This window comes from Clinocottus analis, unplaced genomic scaffold, assembly GCF_023055335.1.
Source record: "Clinocottus analis isolate CAN_PGR_092001 unplaced genomic scaffold, fCliAna1.0.p SCAF_25, whole genome shotgun sequence".
Lineage (NCBI taxonomy): Eukaryota > Metazoa > Chordata > Actinopteri > Perciformes > Cottidae > Clinocottus > Clinocottus analis.
Genome location: NW_027175987.1, coordinates 3,935,790 through 3,955,078, shown reverse-complemented (window position 1 = coordinate 3,955,078; position 19,289 = coordinate 3,935,790). Strand labels below are relative to the sequence as shown.

The 19,289-nt window shown below is 42.0% G+C and overlaps 1 protein-coding gene across 1 annotated transcript in view; it reads left to right on the top strand.

The window, feature by feature from the left end:
* Positions 1 to 17,526, top strand: part of faf1 (Fas (TNFRSF6) associated factor 1) — a 59,813-nt gene extending 42,287 nt beyond the window's left edge. Inside the window, exons 14-19 of the mRNA XM_068591682.1 lie at positions 10 to 146; positions 233 to 321; positions 4,842 to 4,922; positions 5,639 to 5,716; positions 9,219 to 9,434; positions 16,443 to 17,526. Of these exons, the coding sequence (XP_068447783.1) occupies positions 10 to 146; positions 233 to 321; positions 4,842 to 4,922; positions 5,639 to 5,716; positions 9,219 to 9,434; positions 16,443 to 16,526 (685 nt within the window). The 3' untranslated portion in view covers positions 16,527 to 17,526. The remainder of the gene's footprint in view (positions 1 to 9; positions 147 to 232; positions 322 to 4,841; positions 4,923 to 5,638; positions 5,717 to 9,218; positions 9,435 to 16,442) is intronic.
* The last annotated feature ends 1,763 nt before the right edge of the window (positions 17,527 to 19,289 follow it).

Here is a 19,289-nt window from a genome sequence, read left to right as displayed (position 1 = left end):
GTTTTCCAGACTACTCACCATGTGTACGAGGCACTTTGGCAGTGTGGTGACACAAACTATACGGACATACAAGACAGACCAGTTCCCCTTGCTCCTTGTAGTCATGGGAAAACGCACATCCAATGAAGTTCTAAATGTTATTCAAGGTAATTACAACTCTATTCTTATTTTTGCATAATTTACGGTGTACGTAAGTATGTAATTCATTAAATTTCACCCTATTAATCTTCAGGCAATACGACAGTGGACGAGCTGATGATGAGGTTAATGGGAGCGATGGAAATCTTCACAGCACAACAGCAAGAGGACATCAAAGATGAGGTACGGTTGCAGTACAATCCGGGTGCCTGTGACGGTGAAACATAAATATTAAACATGTTAAAATGGTTTGGATTATTTAGAAAAGTAACTACCAACATTTAACATACATACGAGGACTATTGACTGCATTCCCTGGGGGCCGTGAGAATAAACTAGTGCAAGAAAGAACCATCAGAATTAAATGATATCTTCTCAAAACATTTGTAGTTTATTATTATTATTTTCGGAAAGTTGGTTAATTTGCATAGTTTTATGTGCCTGTATCCTTCTAAATGAGTCCCTACCCCCCTGACATTGTGTGGTACTCTACATTAGGTCCCGCGGTGAACATTTTATATTTGATTTCATCTCGTAGCTGCAATGGTTAGTACGTTTTAACTGATGCCCTCACAACCTCAATATGTAGGTATTAAATCATTATTTTTAAAAAGCACTAATTTAAATAGAAAATAATGTTATAAAGTCATTAAGCAAAAATTGATTAAAAAAGGCATTAATTAAAAGTAATGATAGAATAAAGCACATGTAAAATATGACAAAGTATACCTGTTGGATCTGCTTGCACCCGAGTTGGTAGGATGAAGGTTGAATTAAAGGATCTGCGGGTCATTCTTTAACCAGAAGGGAGGTGTTTCGATCCCCGGCTCCTACTGTCAAAATGAACCCCGGGTGCTTAACAGCAACCAACTGCTCCGAAAATGCTTCAAATGAATTTAATGCAGAGGTCAAGTTTCATGTCTGCATCCTACTATGTACATGAAGAGTGTAGTAACGTTCAGGGTTTAAGTTTAGGTTCATATGGTTGATTTCAGCATCTCGTAGGTCTTTAAGACAAATCCAACTGTTTTTATCTTAACTTCCTTGATTTAGCCAGTGACTAAAGCCACATTCAAAGGCCCTGGTGGCCACATTTGAGTCTTTTTAAATTCAGCTTGAACTGTGGCATTCTTGTAATGACAAGCAGAGAAAAGTTAACCTTTTCACCTCACTCCCCTTTAGTTCTCGTGTAATGTACCAACTATAGTCTTTGAATAGGTACAGGACTCAGACTCACTGTGCAGCTCTGTGTCTGTCAACTGCCTCTTTTACTCCAAGAGAAAGTGGACAAACACCATTGAGGGAACAGTGGTGGGAGTCTTTTCATGTCCTAGACAGGAATCTGGGACAGTATGACAAGGAGGTCCCCCTCACTGTCAAAGACTTTCACCTGACCCTTTTAACCATTTACTGATGTATTTACTCAGTGACATCAAACAAGAGGATAAATGACACACTATGTGTTTGTACAGACAGGTTTTTAGCCAGCTGACTTGAGTAATCCTCTCAAGCTCTATTTCACTCATTTGTTGTAGCTTATGGTCAGAGGTTTACAAATTAGCAACAATACACAATATACAGTTTAATGTTGTGTTTTAAAATATATAAATAAATACAAACATACAGAAATGCAGTGATGATTAATAAGAGCCTGTTCTTCTATCTACGTGTCACACGTACTGGTGTTTCGGTCTGTGTATTGTGTCAGCTGTGAAGTCGTCGCCTCTCTTATTCCCACACTCCGTCAGACTCTCACTAATGTTGTTGTGCCTCTTTTTTACCTACTGTATCTATATGACAGATGTCACACCACATTAACAGATGAACAGTCAATCTACGAAACCGCCCGTCCAACGATGCTAATGTGACTGTCGTAGCAATTCAGTTATGGGATCAGCGGCTGTCACACACACACACACACACACGCACACACACACCCTGAGGGTTAGACTTCTTATTATTGCTACAATGCTCTGGATTCTTTTTGAATTGTCACACATCAAAAAAGCATCAATGACAAGAAGAGACAAGAGGTATTCAGAGTATGTCCATGTGTCAGATGAGACTGTGACTCATGATGTGTACTGTTGGTTCACACTTTGTATCATTTGATTCTTTAAAGTATTAGAGTACTGATAAAAAGAATGCATATGTTAATACTTTAATTGGATCAAGATAAGTGGGTTTTATGTATATCAAAAATATATACTAATGTTCTCGAATGGTAAATGTTGTCTGAACTCAAGTTGCCAGACAAGTACTTTGCAGAAATTAAACAGTCCAACTTACATTTAAATCAGGACCTGGCTGATCTCAGAATGAATAAGCAAGAATTTAAGAAAACTATCCATGAAATCTTTCACTATTCTACAGTTTCCCGTACTCTGTACAACATATTTTGCTTGGTATAGATGCTCAATACTCAGCCTGATTCCGACTGGAGGATTGATTTTGTCGACAACCTTACTTTGTATGTTGACCATAAGTAATATTGTGGAATGTTGAAACTATAGTATGTTGTAGTTTTATCATAAAGAGCACACATGTTTATTATGACATCTTGAAACAGAGATTAAGCCCTCCATATTTGGCTAACCACAGCATAAAATTGTCTTGCTACTGTGCATGTTTCTATTCCTTGCGAGCAGATTTTTTTCTTTTTTTTTATGGCATCTGCCACAACTGTCCAAGTAGTTGTATTTTATTACTGCACTGTCATCACTTCTTTGATAATCTTTTCAACAACTAGCCTTGTCATGGTACAAGAGTTTAGTAAAGCTGTTCTGAAAGGTATTATAGTGTGATAATTACCCAGGTGTGGCCTGTCAGAAGGAAACAGCTTGTAAATATGTCAAAAAGACAGCGTAGAGAGTATAATTGATAATGAAAGCGTAATGTTCCAGTGTGATTATTCGTAATAAGTACAAATAACCACAGGATTTTAGTATATCCTGTATCTGACGGGACCTATCCCATCTCCAACGGGAAGTCAGGCGTGACGCTGGCCTAATCCCATCTTCACTGTCGCAGCTCTGAGGCATTGGTGAATTTCCCTCACTCCCTTCTTTCTTCTCTCAGTTTTCCTCCACCTCACCTTCCCAAAGACAAACTCAGACACGAACACAGACATCCGCCCCAATCCAGACATTCCACTTTGACAGTGACTTTTGTGTCTGTCTGGAAATGGAGCAGCTGGACAGTCACATTGTGCCTTCAACCAACCTTTCTGACTGGCCAGCCATTCCTATGGTTGTCTGGGTTTTAGCTTAGCAGTTGGTAAGAGACGACTCACTGCAAAAGTTGTGGTCTGCGTCTTCAGCGTCACAGGCCTTTTTTTTTTTTTTAGATCAGTCCATGACACATGCATTTCCTGTGATGAGAAGCCAAAACCTACCAATGTTCAGCAATGGTCAAGAGCTCTGAACATGCATATCTTTTGATATTAGAGGAAACTGAAGCACCCTGGGGAAATATAACTCAACATCAGAGGAGCACGCGAGGTCCACAGAAAGGACCTGAGTGGAGGTTTATTCTGGACCGTCTTCCTGCGAACTGCCAGTGAGACACAGAGCCCCAGTGCTGTCATCCAAAAACAAATGATTACATAAACAATTTGCCCCTATTAAAGTAGCGCTAAACAACACAGCAAATAAGTGTTTTCTAGTGTCTTTTGTAAGCAAACATTACATGTGCGACAGCTTGCATTTATGACTTGTGACCACTGAAGTAGGAGTTTATTAGCACCACTCTCAGACGGCATATGTGTAGCCAACATGATGAGTAGCCAACACATATATATATAGATATAGATATAGATGAAGTAAAGCTGTTAAGTCCTCCAAAGATTAGATCTTTCCATTTGTTGTTTTTGAGCAGATACATGGTAGGCTAACGTTTCACATCATGCTTCCCATGCGCATTAGGTCATTCAAGGCAGATGGTGCATTTGAAAACACATTACAACCGTACAAAATGGGTATCAAACGTGATCTATTGTGTGCCTTGTTTGCGTGACTCGGGGCCAGTCTATTGAAGGTGGCCACTTTTGATGCTTTTGTCCCTTTCTGCCATTCTTTTACAGTTTCCTTTCAATGTCCATCTATTATGCGGTCCAAAAGCACAAATGTATCCTTTGCATTTTCTGTTTGAATACAACAATACACACTGTCCTTTTGCTCAGCCACTGCTTAGCTGCACAGTAGCCCTCTGACCGTCACAATAAGCTTCCTTTGCCATATCCGGACTGGCACACAGCATGGGCCTTCAGAAAATGAAAAACTAATGGCTTTGCACTGTTAACACAATGGACGCTCGTATTTAGTCCCAGTCTTTATAAAACACTTTGTAGCCACAGCAGGTAGAAAGAGAAGGGCCGCCTGTCCCCTTCCCTCTGTACAAACAGGAAGAGAGAGGCAAAGTGAATGAAAGAGAAAGGGACGGTGAAACTGAGATGAGGGAACATAAAAGAGGCTCCGGGTCTGGTAAATGACAGCACGAACACAATGAAGCCCCTCTGGTGCGACTCTTTCATACCTGGTGTTTGTACGTTACCACACTTGACGTGCTGCATTTTCTTTTGCTCGGCTCTCTCCGGCTCCCACACCCTGCGCTTCGGCTCACATGTTTTGTCCTTGTGTGTCCTTTTATTATGTTGTTAGTTAATGGAGAGAAAAAACACTTCCTTTCTCCTTGTTTGTACCCAGGACGAGCGTGAGGCAAGAGAGACGGTGAAGAGGGAACAGGACGAGGCCTACCAAGTGTCTTTAGAGGCGGATCGCAAAAAGGTACTTATTAATGAAACGATCCACTTGAATGAATACACTCTACGTTAGATGTGGTATAAGAGCCTGTACATGTACATTATGTTTGGTGATTATGAGCTGGTATGTATAGCATATTGTGTTGTAGTGGGACCCAGCTAATGGGGAAATGTTAATAAATTACATATACAAATTAAACCAAAAAAGCACCACTTGGACTACTTATTTTCTTTCCTTTATGGGCATCACCTCTATTTTCCTATTGTGTAATATTAACTAATTTGTGTTGCTAGTAAAACTTAAATATTGTGGAGGTGCTGCTGTTTTCAGGGTTTAATGCAAATTAACACAAAACGTATATTAATAAAATTCAATGAACTAAGGCTGAAACTACTTCTCCTTTCATAGATTAGTCACTTGATAGAAAAATATACGCCACATTTTAAGATAATTAAATAATAATGTAAGTCCTATATCGAGTAAATTAACACTTATTCCAGCTTTACAAATGCCTGGATGTCCAACTTTTCTTAGATGTTGTGTTATGTTATTAGCTTGTATTAGATTTAGATACTTGAGTGTCTCAAAAACTAAGTTACTGGGATATCTGTAACAATTATTCAGAGGAAACCTGACAACCACTGGGAAACAGTACCAGTCTTCATCTTTCAAAGTCGCATTTAGATTTTGATTCTGCTGTTGCATCACTTTGAATCAATTCCTTTTTTTTCATTGTTCAGAGAGAAGTCCAAGAGAGAGAAGAGGCCGAGCAGGTTCGCCTGGAACGGATGAAAAAGGAGCAGGAGGATGAGAAGGAGGTAAGAAGATCCGCCAAAGGCACATCATACGAACAAGACCCAAATTACCTAAATTAATAATCCAACTTGATCAGTGCAATGCTCAATAATGCTATGTTTTGCCAGCACACAGTGATTGTGCCATTATGCTGTCTCTCTTTTGTTTTGTTTTTATCTGTCTTGCTCTCACGTCACAATAATGACTCAGTTAGATTGTGGTTTTGGGCCTGCCAGTCAGTGAAGCGTGTGTAGAGTGGGTGAACAGGCACACGGCCATCTCAGAAGAATAAAATATTCTAATTACAGTGAGGCACGTCTCTGTTAATGTCACCTTACATGCACATAGTTATTGTTCTGTTTGACTGCTTTACAGTGGTGCAGCACACAGCCTCATATTGAAACCCAGGTGAACAAAAGAATGAGGCAATTCATGTACACTGGCTTGTGCACAAACACAACCTAAGCAAACACACATATTCACTTGAAAACAATTATTGTATGAGAAGACGGGGCAAACAAACACACACACAGCGGCAGACACTCACACCGTCACGCATGCAGGAAAAACAATAATTGGCTGTGAGGATGGCACCAATGTTGTAATACAGTCTATCGTCATACAGTGTAGTCCCACTAAATGTTGTTTACTCAACAGCAGAGAGCCTCGGGGCCCTGGGAGGTATTGGGTGACCCACCTCACTCAGGTTATTTGTCACTTAAGTTAAACAGACAACGACAAAAGAACCCCGGCCGGGCCTTAATTATATCACTGTAGTCCACTAACCAAACTGTGTGTGCACGCTTGTGTATTTAAACTAGTGTTTGTGCTACAGTCGAGATATTCACAAATATGAGCGCTACCGACAGCTGCCTGACTTGGACAATGGCAACTTAAGTTTCCTAAACTGTTGAGCAGGAGCTGAAATTAATCAAAAAATCGGAACTGGGTGCCCTTTTGTTTTATTACAACATAAAACTGCATTTTGTTGTGTGTACTTCTATTTCTAACTACCTTACAGTCCACATTCACACTGAAAGAAAAGCTGGCATTAAACATTCAGTTATTTAACTTATTGATTTAATTACTGAGTGATTGTTTTGTTTCATATATGTACAGTATACCGCAAATAGGAAACCGCAAAAGTTAAAATTCCTGTGATGTAAGAAATTAACAATAATTCAGTAGCCGCTTGTAGCAGCTGAAATCAGACATTATTTTTATATAGTAGCTTAAATGTATATTGTATAAAATAATTGCTTCTATTTGCATATACCTATTCAAGTAAAGGAGACAGTCATAATTTTATTTTAGCATTTAGATTACAAACGATGCTCTTCATCCGAACAGTTCACAGAGGCATCTACTTCTTTTTAATATGTTGCACTTGCCATAAACTTCTAACATCTTTCAATAAAGATCAATACATCTGAATACGGTGCCAAGTTTTGTTTTATCATAATAATAATAATAATACATATTTTTATATAATATTGTTGCACTTAGAACTCCTCATGCTGAGAGGGTCAAGGGTGCACCGTACAAACAGTTTTTAACCTCTGAACTCAAGATATTCCTTTCTTGTTGTTTTCGGAGGCAATAATCTATTCGTGTATATATGACAGAAACTTCAGACACGACAAAAACATCAGTTGCCCCAGAGAGCGGCCGATGCTATTGGGAATGCTTTCTCAGAGAATATGTGCCTTTGTGCAAAGAAGAGTGAGATGAAAGTAGGAGCTGGTGAATTGAGGTGGGATGTATGTGCGTGCACCTGTGTAGGTAGACTTTACTATTTACCTCCTTCAGGGATCTTAGCATACAGTTGTGCGGCTGTCAGGTGCACCTCTCTTCCCCCACCCGTCATCTGTTTGCTTTCTGTGGTTAGCCGAGCGGAGCTGGAGAGGCGGATAAATGGACGGATAGATGCTCCTGATTGTTTGTGCGGAGCAGCCTGGGCCCGAGGCTCGACCAGACGTGTGTCCTGTGGTTTCTACAGGGACGCTACCCCGTACCTGTGTGGGTGTTTGTGCTTGTCTGTGGTCGACTGCTTGTCTGTGTGTGTGTGTGTCCCACCACCACACACACACACGCCTGTCTGTTGTGTGTGTGTGTGTGTGTGTGTATATATGTGTGCAAGTCTGCCCCCGGGGGCCCCTTTAACTCAGTCAGCATCAGCTCTTATACCTGAGGGAGCTGACGGTGGAGCGGCACGCGTGCTACCCTGCCCACCCAACACCAGAAGCTGCTAATGAGCTACTGTTGTACACTCTTATGAAATATAATTGCATTATGGTTTGTAAATAAAGCCGGGGCGTGTTGTCACAGCATATGCTCCCCGGCTGGCCAAACAGGAACAACAAGGCGGGGGAGAGGGGAGCGAGGACACAGGCTCCAGGGAGCAGCTGAAGTGCGATTTTTAAAGCACAGGAGAGCTGATTGCCTCGATAGTTGATGGCGGTCTTTGTGCTGTGAGACACTCACTCTGGTGTCGACTGTATTACCAAGTGTAGTGCTCTTAAAATCAGCTCTTATGAGACGAGACTTCAATCTTTTTCTGGTTGACGCGAAGAAATTACACTGATATAGATGTTCAACAAGCAAAATCTCCGATTGTTCTTAAAAGACTGAGCAACACCAAGAAAGCATGAAGCACCCGGAAAACACTCGGCTGTTTTGTAAAACACTGACATGCTACTTGGCAACCTTCTGAGCCGCACCAGGCTGTAGGGAGCAGGGTGATACGCAGGGCAACTAATTCAATAACATTCTCAGGACAAGAATATGCTTTAATTAATGTGAGGCAACAGTTCAGCAATCGGACTGTGGGAGCAACTTCTTGGCTTGTCTTTCACACTTGTTTGGATAGTGTGTCGTCATCTTCATAACTGGCAGTGTTACTGTTGAATTTCTGGTTTAATTGTACAACAAAAAGAGAGCCATGAGGGGATTTTTGAGGTTACACTTTTTTTTTCTTCTCCTTCCTCTCCTGCTATTTTTCAATACATGTTATGAATAAGTGTCTTTTTACAGATATGTTTTAATGAAGATGTTTTAATGAGGAAAGCCTTCACGCCCCCACTCTCCCCTTAGTAAACGATCCAGTCATTTTTATAATGTATGACTCATTTGTCATAATATTACTCGTGCTCACTTTGCTGTCAACCAACTGTAAAATGATTTACTGTCGAGACTATATTATGCTCAGAGGCTGGAAAAAAAAGAATTGCCGCAGCAGTAATGGCAGCTGCACCTCATCAGCACCTGTATGTAAACATCCCTGCCTTCAATCAACACAGTGAATCACTATTTTATTTTCTCCTTTTTACTCCTTTCATTTCCACATCAGTTTCATGTATTATTATTGACGGATTAGAGTGTGCATCATTTTGTGAATTTAGTATTTTTCCACCTTTAAACAATTGGAACCTTTGCTTTATAGAAATTTGGCCTTTTTTCTCGTTGTTGTTATGAGGTGTTAACAGTTATCAATGTGCTGCACTGACCAAAGTGAAATTCTTGCAGGCAATCCGCTTGTCATTGGAGCAGGCCTTACCGCCGGAGCCCGACGAGGACTCGGCAGAGCAAATCAGCAAACTGCGCATCCGCACACCAAGTGGCGAGTTTCTGGAAAGGCGTTTCCTGGGCAGCTGTAAGATTCAGGTCCTCTTCGACTTCGTGGCCTCCAAGGGGTACCCCTTCGAAGAGTTCAAGCTCCTCACCACCTTCCCTCGTAAAAATGTGAGTGTTACACCTTCCTTCTCTCACTTAGAAAGCCAGCACGGTAGCAAAAATAATGAGCGTCTTCCACCACCATGTGTCCAGTGAAAAAGGGCTTTAAAAGACCAACACATGTCAGCTGTTCAGTTCACGAGTGGAGACGGAATGACGTCATCCTTATCCAACCTCTGTCTCTGCGCTGTCTTTCATAACGGTTCTCTGCCCACACAAACAAGTGCTCAATCTGTCCTCGCTGCAGAAGAGTAGCAGCAGCTTATGAAGTGTCCTCCTCGGCCACAGCTAACATCTCTGCCGGAGAGATCCACAGCAGTAATTGGCTTTTCCGTTCTCGCCTGGACCGAACCTCAGTCGGCGGCTGAGAGTGCAGAGCAGCGGTGACGATAGTTAAGGGCAATTGGGGCTGTTGTGTCGGATTGATTTATTTTCTTGCTTTGTTATGTTCTTGCTTTTTGTCATTGTTTTTGCAGCGTGCGCGCTGCAGCAGCACTGCTGTTGTTTACTCGTACCTGTGATGGAGCACGCTAAGCCCGCTGTTTATCCATCCACCTGCGCACACGTATTATTCTGTGAATATTAATTAGTATCAGTCCATTGTGAATACAGTACACTATGAGTGCGTTAGGATACAGTTGTCAGCACTAACAGTAGTATTCTCCATGGCTCTACTGCTGACGCCCGGCAGCACTCAGCCATCTACAACCAGTCATTAGAGGGCCGAGCCGCCGCGCTCGGTGGCAGAGAGCTAATGAGCTCTGTTTTAACTACCAGTTTAATTAGCCATGCTGCTGGAAACAAAAATGGGATTTCCATTAATCAAGAGAGGAGTGCTTGTGGAGGGGTGGGTGGTGTTGGTTGTATAGGTGTGTGTGTGTGTGTGTGTGTGTGTGTGTGTGCGTGTGTGTGTGTGTGTGTGTGTGTGTGGGCTTGCCCAGGCAGTGTGCCATCACAGTCTGTAGAGACCGCTGGGGCACAAACACCTCAAACTAACACACACATTAACGCGTAGCTCACACTCTTCATTTCGTCACAATCACACACTTCAACACATGCACAAATATTTTCAAGCAAACACATGCCCCGCTCACAACTTTGTCACTTAAAGGATTCACAGTTGTCTCTTTATAATCAAGAGTAAACATGTGTTTGAGACAGAGATAAAGATGTGTCTGCATCGCAGATGAAATTCCGGCAAAAACAGGATGGGAGGATTAGAGGGGTAGAGAAGCGAGGAGGGGATGGTGACTGCAGAACTAGTCGAAAAAGACAACAGAGAAGACAAAAGCTTAAACAAAGAAAAGATTTAATCAGAGAAACAGTCGGAAAGAGAAAAGGATAGAGAAGACAAGTGGGGAAGTTATTAAAAAGAAGAAGATGAGAGATAATTCCAGAAAAGGGAAAGGCGAGAGATTTGAGGAAAGAGAGGAGAGAAGCAGCTCAGTAGTAGTGCCAGTATGAGGCTGTGAACACAGGCCCCTGTCTAATCCGGCAGCTCTGTGTTGTAATTAAATGAGGGAGCATAGAAAGCCTCCATCCCGTCCAGACGCTCTCACTGTTGCTCTGCCAGGATCAGAGGATAGAGGATAGACCACTATTGCATTTGTAATGCTGCACAACTGTTGAAACCTTCTTTCCCTTTTCTAGTTTTCAGCAGCTTTGTGCAGTGTCACTCTTTCGTTTGCCGTTTCCCTCCTCGCGAGCTTGCTTTTATTTCATTTCCATACATTCAGCTGTCACACAAATTAGTGGATTTGCTTTCCAGTTGCGTTGAATAATTTTGGTTGCCACTACAACATCATTGATCCCGGAGAAAGGGCCGTCGGCGATCAGTGCATCCGGTCACGCGGCTGTAGTCACAATTTGTAAATCATGTTTTGACAATTTTAGGTAAACCATCAGCGCCAAATCACGTCTTTGAGTCATGTTTCAGGTTTTTTCCGCAGATAAGTGTCTATTAGTCTCCAATTTTTGGACTCAGTCTGTTCCCCAACATTTGGTATCAGTGGCTTATCTCTTCAGCACTACAGCAGGCCTTACACTGGCATCATTTGTACTAGGCTTAGCCGTGCTCAGGGAGCTAACCCTTTCTCAGTTTCTATGACTGTCAGCGAGTTTGAGGAAGGAGGGGGAGACTTTTAGTGTTTCAGTTTTCAGCTCTCCATTCAAGAATTTCCTCCTTTTTCTTTGATACTTGTTGAGCACAAACCGCTGTGGAAAGGCCCGAGGTCTTCTTCCTTCAGCTCGCGGTGAACATGTTTAGACTGCCGGTACAATAAATTGGCTGTCGGCTCTTCCTGCCTGGCCGCTCTTCGACTCCCAAACAGTGGAACCTGCGTATTAGTTTTCTCACTGTGATACTGTACTCTATTTCACCTTCTCTTAATCCGTCTTCCAGCTCCGTCAGTGAATTTGCCCGGATGATTCTGAGACAAAACCTGAGATGCAGGACAAATAAACAGTGGCACAGAAGAGGCTGAGCATTGTACTGAAATAGATTTTACATCTGTTATGCTGGTATGTTTAGTTTTTCTTGTCCTGATATCATGAAAGAATCGTATGCACAGGAAGAACTCCGGCGGTTTATTTTATAAGCTGTTTCACTCAAAGTTTCTACCGCGGGACCGTTGGTATAATATTCTCTCCACATAACACAAAGCCGCAGCTTCGTGGAGCTGTTCAGCACTCTGCTTCATCTCCGAGCGCGGATGTGAAATGTGGCTTTGTACACTATAACACACGGGCCGGTATCTCCGTGATCTGGGCTCAAAAATGCGCCTTTGCTTATTGTTACTTCACTCGGATGTTTGAGCTTGGTTTTGCAGCGCGGGGTTGACACCAGAAGGCTTTTAAGACGTTTCACGTGAGGGAGGATTTTGTGACATCACAGCCAGTTTGGAAGCCAATATGAAAACGTACACACGCGAGGCGTGGAAACGTGACATTTCCAGTGCACGTACGCTGAGAACGCACTTTTTTTTTTCACACCGAAATAGGAGACTTCTTTTATTTTGCACATTTATAGATTCTGGAATTTTTAAGGAGGAAACATTTTAAGAATTCAAAAATTAGTTTAAACTTTTTTTTTTTTTTTTTTTGGAAAGACCATACCAGGAACAATGTATTATTCATAATATATGTTACATTAACATTTGTCATGTTGAGTTCAACGCAACCCCTTCATCCACCCTGTCCTGCTCCTCTGCCTCCCAGCTTTCCCTCCCTCCGTCTCCCTTTTCCCTCCTCTTTCCTTCTCCCCCTGCCTCTCTACCTCCCTGCTCAATTATACTTTTGTTTTGCTCTGCAGGCTTTGTATCCTCCATATGCCTTCTCACACCCCCACCTCTCTCTTAAATCCCTTTTCTTTTTTTAGCCCTTAAAAAAATACCCTTTAAATATTTTTTTTTTAAAGCATGAACTATTTCATCTTAATTCAGTATTTTCTCTCCTTTTGGCTCCTTTTCTCTTCTTCCCCATTCCCAGTTTTTCTGCCCCCCCCCCCGCCTCCCTCAGTCCTACTCCCCCTCCCTCCGTCCGGTCTGTGCGGTGCATTTCTTCCTTTGAAGTACCGCATTCTGGTCTGTTCTTTTCTGTTCACGCCCCGGCGCTACGTGCTGTCAACGCTCCTGGCAGCAGATAATGATCTCCCACTGCTTTTGTAATTGGCCAAATAAACACTTGACAACACTAGTTTAAAACAGACACGTTATTTGGTTTTAATTAACATAGTAGGGCCTATAATGGCTTCATTAAAAATGCGTTATTTCAGCTGCACGTTTGATTATGTTGGAAACGGACATCTTGAGGGCCTGTGTTTATTTTCCCTTTCTTTTCTTTCACGGCTCAACATTGCTTAGTGTCGCCTCCTCTGTTATCAGTGTATTTTATTCATTTTAATCAAGTGCCTTACAGTAATGGTATTTATTTTAACTTGCACGATAAGTGCTAATTATGTGGTTTTGACCGTTGTGATCTGCTATTTGATAACGCCAAATACACAGGGTTGATATTAGCTGATTATTTGATGTCATACAATTTTTCAAAGGAAAGTAAAGACAAAATATCAAAGATTGCCGAGAAGCACCATCTGTGTTTTTAATTAGTTCCAGTTTTTTAAAATTAGGCTTTTTTTTAATGCTGAGCCTCTAGATATTGTATAACCTCTTTTTGATTTAGCTTTTGTTCAATTGAGTATTTATTCTGTTCATTTGTTTATTTTTAATTAACTTCTGGAAAACCTTTTTTTTCTCACAAAAGCTATTGCGATGGGCGGAAAATCTTTGCAAAAATAATTTAATCTTTCAAAATAGTCAGTTCCTAATTTAGCTGATTGATTTGATCTAAATTGGTGGATAAAAATTATATTGACTCAAGGTTAAAAACAAACTGCAAAGCAGAGAGCTAGATTGTGTCTGTCTTATGTACGTATGCATGTATGTATGTATGTATGCATGCATGGCTGTGTAGGCACAGGAGGAGAGAAAATGGCTTAGGCAGAGCAGAGGAAAAACAACAGCTTTGTTTGTTGACAGATGCCTCCATGCTTATGGTCTGTTAATTGGATAACAATGTAAACAATCACCGATGGCGCCCGTCTCCTGTGTCAGTGTGGCATCTTGTTTCCCTACTTTCTTTTTGAGAGTCAGATGCTGCTCTCCCCCCATCGGTTCTCCCTGGTGCACTATACGAGCACAAACTCTCATCCTGAATTCACGACACACACACACACACACACAGACACACACACAGACACAGGCTTATATGTAGACCACAGACACACGTCTGCACACACACCTGCTCCACCCCAAAGCCTCATTTACTCCTACCTGATGCTGTGGTGTCATAACAGCCTGTCGGGTTCATTAGCATGGCAGCCATTTGCGACGCGCTGCTCCTGAGGTGGGAAGAAGAGCGCAGCAGCCCCTGTTTGTCGTTCTCCCCGCTGCCGGGATGGAATCTGTTTGCGGCAAACACACACACACACGCGCGCGCACACACCAACCTGAAGAGACACACACCATTTTTACCTCTCCCTCCCTGCTGTGCTGTGAGGCGGCTGACTGGGTGAGGGGGTATGAGCGACCCCTCCCCGCCACCGCCGGGCTTCCAGGGACCCCGCTGAAAAGTCAGGAGTCTAAATGACACGTTGAAATTAGGACAAGGAGATGAAAGACATGGAGTCAAAGACTGCTGACATTTCCAAACACCCCTGGGAGATGGATGTGTTGTCTGATGCTGATATGTCCTCATCACCTTCCCCTTTTTTTTTTTCTCAAAAATTTGCTTCCTTTTTTCTCCCCATTTTCTCCAAGTCCTCAGTCGCCTTTTAGTTCTACAGATTTCGTAGATTGCACAAGTTTAAATGTGTAGATTTTTTTCTATTGTTTTGCTTGCCTTATATAGAAGCTATTTAGGAGCAAACACAGACTCATTGTTCATCACCATTGTTTGAGATGATTTAAGATCTCCTAAATTCTTCTTTGGAGCTTAAGAAATTAAATTTGTGTTTTTTTAAAAACGTCTGCAGGAGGCGATTGCGGATGAAGTTGTGGTTCAGTTCACATTTCATTTCCAACAACAGTCAAATCCGACTCATCGCACTGCTTGTTGTGAGGTCGACCTTTACCGCGCTAGCTTGCCCCCCCCGACCTTCTACAGCAGGTACAGGGAGCTGGTTAATTATCCCACTGTGAGGTTAGAATAGGAGCCCTAATCAGAGGGGCTGACGCAGCAGTCATCAGATAAGCCCTGGACACATCTCGGTGTCACACCACCTCGCCCATTCAGCCCAGGTGTTAGATTGGCCCGATGTAACACAACCCCTCCAGTGATTAGCTCACATAAGCTAGGAGGAGAAAAACATAGGTCAGACCCCCTTCATGTCAGCTAACTCGATCACCTCCGTTGTGGGTGGCGCTGCATTATTCCTCTGCTGCCAGACAATGGCTGTCGAGCAGAGCATTGAACGCACATAAATGTTTCTCTCCTCTACGTTTCTGTTTGACCTTTGTCACAGCTGAAATTAGGCATTGTTAGCCATCAAAAACACACAGTTCTGCTCTGAATCACCACTTCTCACTCTCTCTCTCACACACACACACACACCAGATTTTACAACTTTCTCCTGTCCTGTAGCGTTCATCAGTTTGTTCTGGATTGGAGCCGTTTTAAGAAAACAAACCTGATGGCCCTCTTAGGGAAACGAAGCTCTAGATGCTCAGATTACTGCCTTGACTTTTTTAAAAACATGATGTTAGAATAATACACACTCTCTTACATACACACACTCACACACTCATTCAATGAACTCAGTGAAGCGACACTGTTCTCCTGTCTGTCTTGCAGGGCATATAATGGTGAGACCATCTGCAAAGGGTTTCAGTATTGCAGAAGGAGGTCTTGTCCACTCTGACATAGATACATTTAAGAAGTAAATATTTTAGAATTAAACAGGAGACTTTAAAACCTGCTTCTGTGTCGTAGGCCCCTAGACTACAAAGGTTTGTCTCACAGTATTGTTGCTATCCACCTTGCTGAGAACTTGAGTTAAAATATTTCGATAAAAATAGCAGCTTGGTGTGGAAGGCCGACACAGAAGAAAATTATAAGGCATTTAGCAGCGAGAACACTTAGTCAAATGATGGATTAGTCCATTGGCAGAAAATCTTTGCAAACAAATATGATCGTAATCTCTCTTTTTTGCTGTTTTTTTTTGCTGGTTCTGCTTTGTCGAATGTGAGGATTTGCTGCTTTTCTGTTTTATACCATTGCACATTTGAAAATTTTTGGTTTACAGACTGTTAGTTAAACCAATCAATCAATTTGAATATGACATTTTGACATATGGGAAGTTGTGATGGGCATTTATTTACCATTTTCTGATGATTAATCTGTTAATTGAGAGAAACACATGTCAGATTAATTGATGATGAAACTAATCATTAGTTACAGCCCACGTATTGCCGGTGGTCTGATATATTCTCTCTACTCCCCCCATATCTTGTCTCTTCTCAGATCACCCAGATGGATCCAGGGTCGACTCTGCTGGAGGCCAAGTTGTTTCCGCAGGAGACGCTCTTCCTGGAGGCTAAAGAATAGGAAGTGGCCCTCTGATGGCTGAGAGGACCGACTGACTGATGAACTGGCTGGACACACACTAGTCACCGAGCATGGGCCCCACCAGTCCGGGCCTACACGACACACGCACACACACAAACACACACACACACACACACAACCAATCCTCTCAGACGTACATAGACACACTGGCATGCACGTCCAGTGACACACAAGTGCAAGTAAGCTTCTCTGCCCTCGGCCTGGTCGTGGCACATGAATGCCTAGTGTACACGTGTTGCACAGAGGAGCAAAGACAGTATCACAAGCACACAGCCAAACAGTCACCTCCCCAAACCTCTATCTCTTTCTTTCTTTCTTTCTCTCTCTTTCTCTCTGTCTCTCTCTCTCTCTCTCTCTCTCTCTCTCTCTCTCTCTCTCTCTCTCTCTCTCTCTCTCTCTCTCACGCTCCACAACTTCACGTTCCCGACAACACAACACAATAACAGAATCAAGAGACTTGAGAAGACAAATCTTTCACAGGAAAAAAAAACAAAAAAAACATGGACTTGTTCCCCTTGTGTCCACATTCAACACACCAAGGCTGCTTTTTTAGAACATGTTTTTTTTTGTGTTTGAAATCAAAAAAATGCAGAAAAAAGAAGAAAAAAAAAATGGAAATAAAATAAACGGCAAGAAGAGATGTTGCCTGGCAGAAGTCAGGGTGGTTTCATCTCCACCTGTATTTCCTCCGTGAACCTTCCTAAACTCCACTCTCTGTCCCCTCTCCGCCCTTCCTTCCCTCCGTCCGCTGTCTGCCGCGGGGACGAGACGTGACGGGACGCCTGCAGCATCTGCAGCGGCCCCTCGGTCTCCGCTGGCCCCGGTCCTAACACCCACTGCTCCACGCGCCGGCGGACTGCTCAGTTTTCTGTTATTATTTTTTTCTTTTTCTTTTTTTCTCTTGATCCTTTTTAAGTTTGATGCTGTATTAGTTTTAGTTTGATATACATTATATAAAATATATGAATATGAACATCAATTTGTCTCGCCCGGAAATCTGTTGAAACATCTACTGACACACACACACACACACACACACACACACACACATTCAAATTTGACATTTTTTTAATGCAAATATTTGTGATGGAGGGTCTATGAATCTTCAGACTACATGGAAGATAATCAGATTTTCCATCAAACATCGCAATTAATATTGATATCTGCTTCATGCACGTATCAGGGGATGATGTAATAATGATTTCAGATTTTATTTCTGTATGATTATAATAGATTTAGCAAAACCATTTCTTTAAACAAATCTGAGTTAGAGATTTCTGACGCCTTGAAATCTGTTTTTAGGCTTCGCTACTTTAAAGCAAAGAACAAAAGAAGTAAATCCCAAAGGTTGTTGTGTTACACATGCTGCTATAGGTAGGTAGGTAGGTAGGTAGGTAGGTAGGTAGGTAGGTAGGTAGGTAGGTAGGTAGATAGATAGGTAGGAGCGGTCTTCCCATTCATGTTCAACTTCTTAATGTTGGATTTTAATGCAAGTTTGATTACAATCAAGATAACTAAACACTTTTGTTCCCCGTGGTTGTCCAGTTTCCATTTCTACGGATCCCAAAGTTTAGACCTGCATCTCGACATCTCTGTTACTGTGTTTTAGTATTCTCACTCATGTGCCTCCTGGTAATATCAGCCACACTGCAGCTAACTAATTTCCTGCCTTCAGCGAGGAGAGATCACGCCGGCTTAGCCCTCCATCTGTATGAGGGCTCCTCTGTCGGCTAAAAGCAAAGTTTGAGAACCCCAGCAGAGCGAGCGTCACAAACAAACAGCTTCCAAAAAAGAAACGCTACAAGAATCTGTAATTACTGCAGATCAAGAGTTGATGATTTGTGGGGAGTAATTGCTAGAATGTAGAATATTGATTGGTGCTGTGATGCTGGTAAAGTCGATCAAACACTAATTACAAAACTAAGTTGATGTTGAAATGTTCCTCAAGCAGCCGCTATTAGTGCAATGAATCAATGGGCCTTTGCTAAATGATTACTATAATCCCTAAAAGTCAAAGTTACAGGATAAATGAGAGCAAACCAAGTCTGGCGAAGTTGTTTTGAGTTTGTCTTCTTTCAAATGGGCGTTCTGTGAGCTTTAATCGTGTGTGGAATCGAAAGTTATCTCTCTCTGAATAATGCCGTCAAATCCTATGTGCATTGATAAAAAATAGGAATCTCAAATTGTTTTTAAAAGGTCAATCATAGCCACGTTGTTGTCTTTGGAAATGCAAGTTCTGAGTAACAGCTTGTGTAACACACGCAGTGGGTAAACCAGCATCGTGGCGTCGTCTGGTTTCTCACGCGAGGAATGAGTCGACCTGATGTGCTCAGCCAGCCACACTTCCCTGGGTTTGACCAGACAGGAGCAGTTGCTTAAGAGAGAGAGACAGAAACCCTGCAGGACAAATCCTGTCGCTCTTTCTACGTTTAATTAAAAAATATTCAGTAAGTAATCTTTAGCCGGTGTGACAGACATCCTGATTTTCACCTTTTTGATATTTGTTGCTCAAGGAAAAGAAAACTTTTTTTTGTATTGTGAAGTGTTCGGTTTGCATGCAAGGCCGTTAAAACTGGAAAGAAAGTCGTTAAGTTTTGAAAATACTTCAGTCAAGGAACTCACCACAAGTCAGAAACATACAGATGTTTAATATTCTTTATTTCTTCTTTTTGAGATCTTTGGCATTGACTTCGTCCATGAGATGTGCATTGTGGCACATTTTGCAGCCTTTTCAGGGATTCC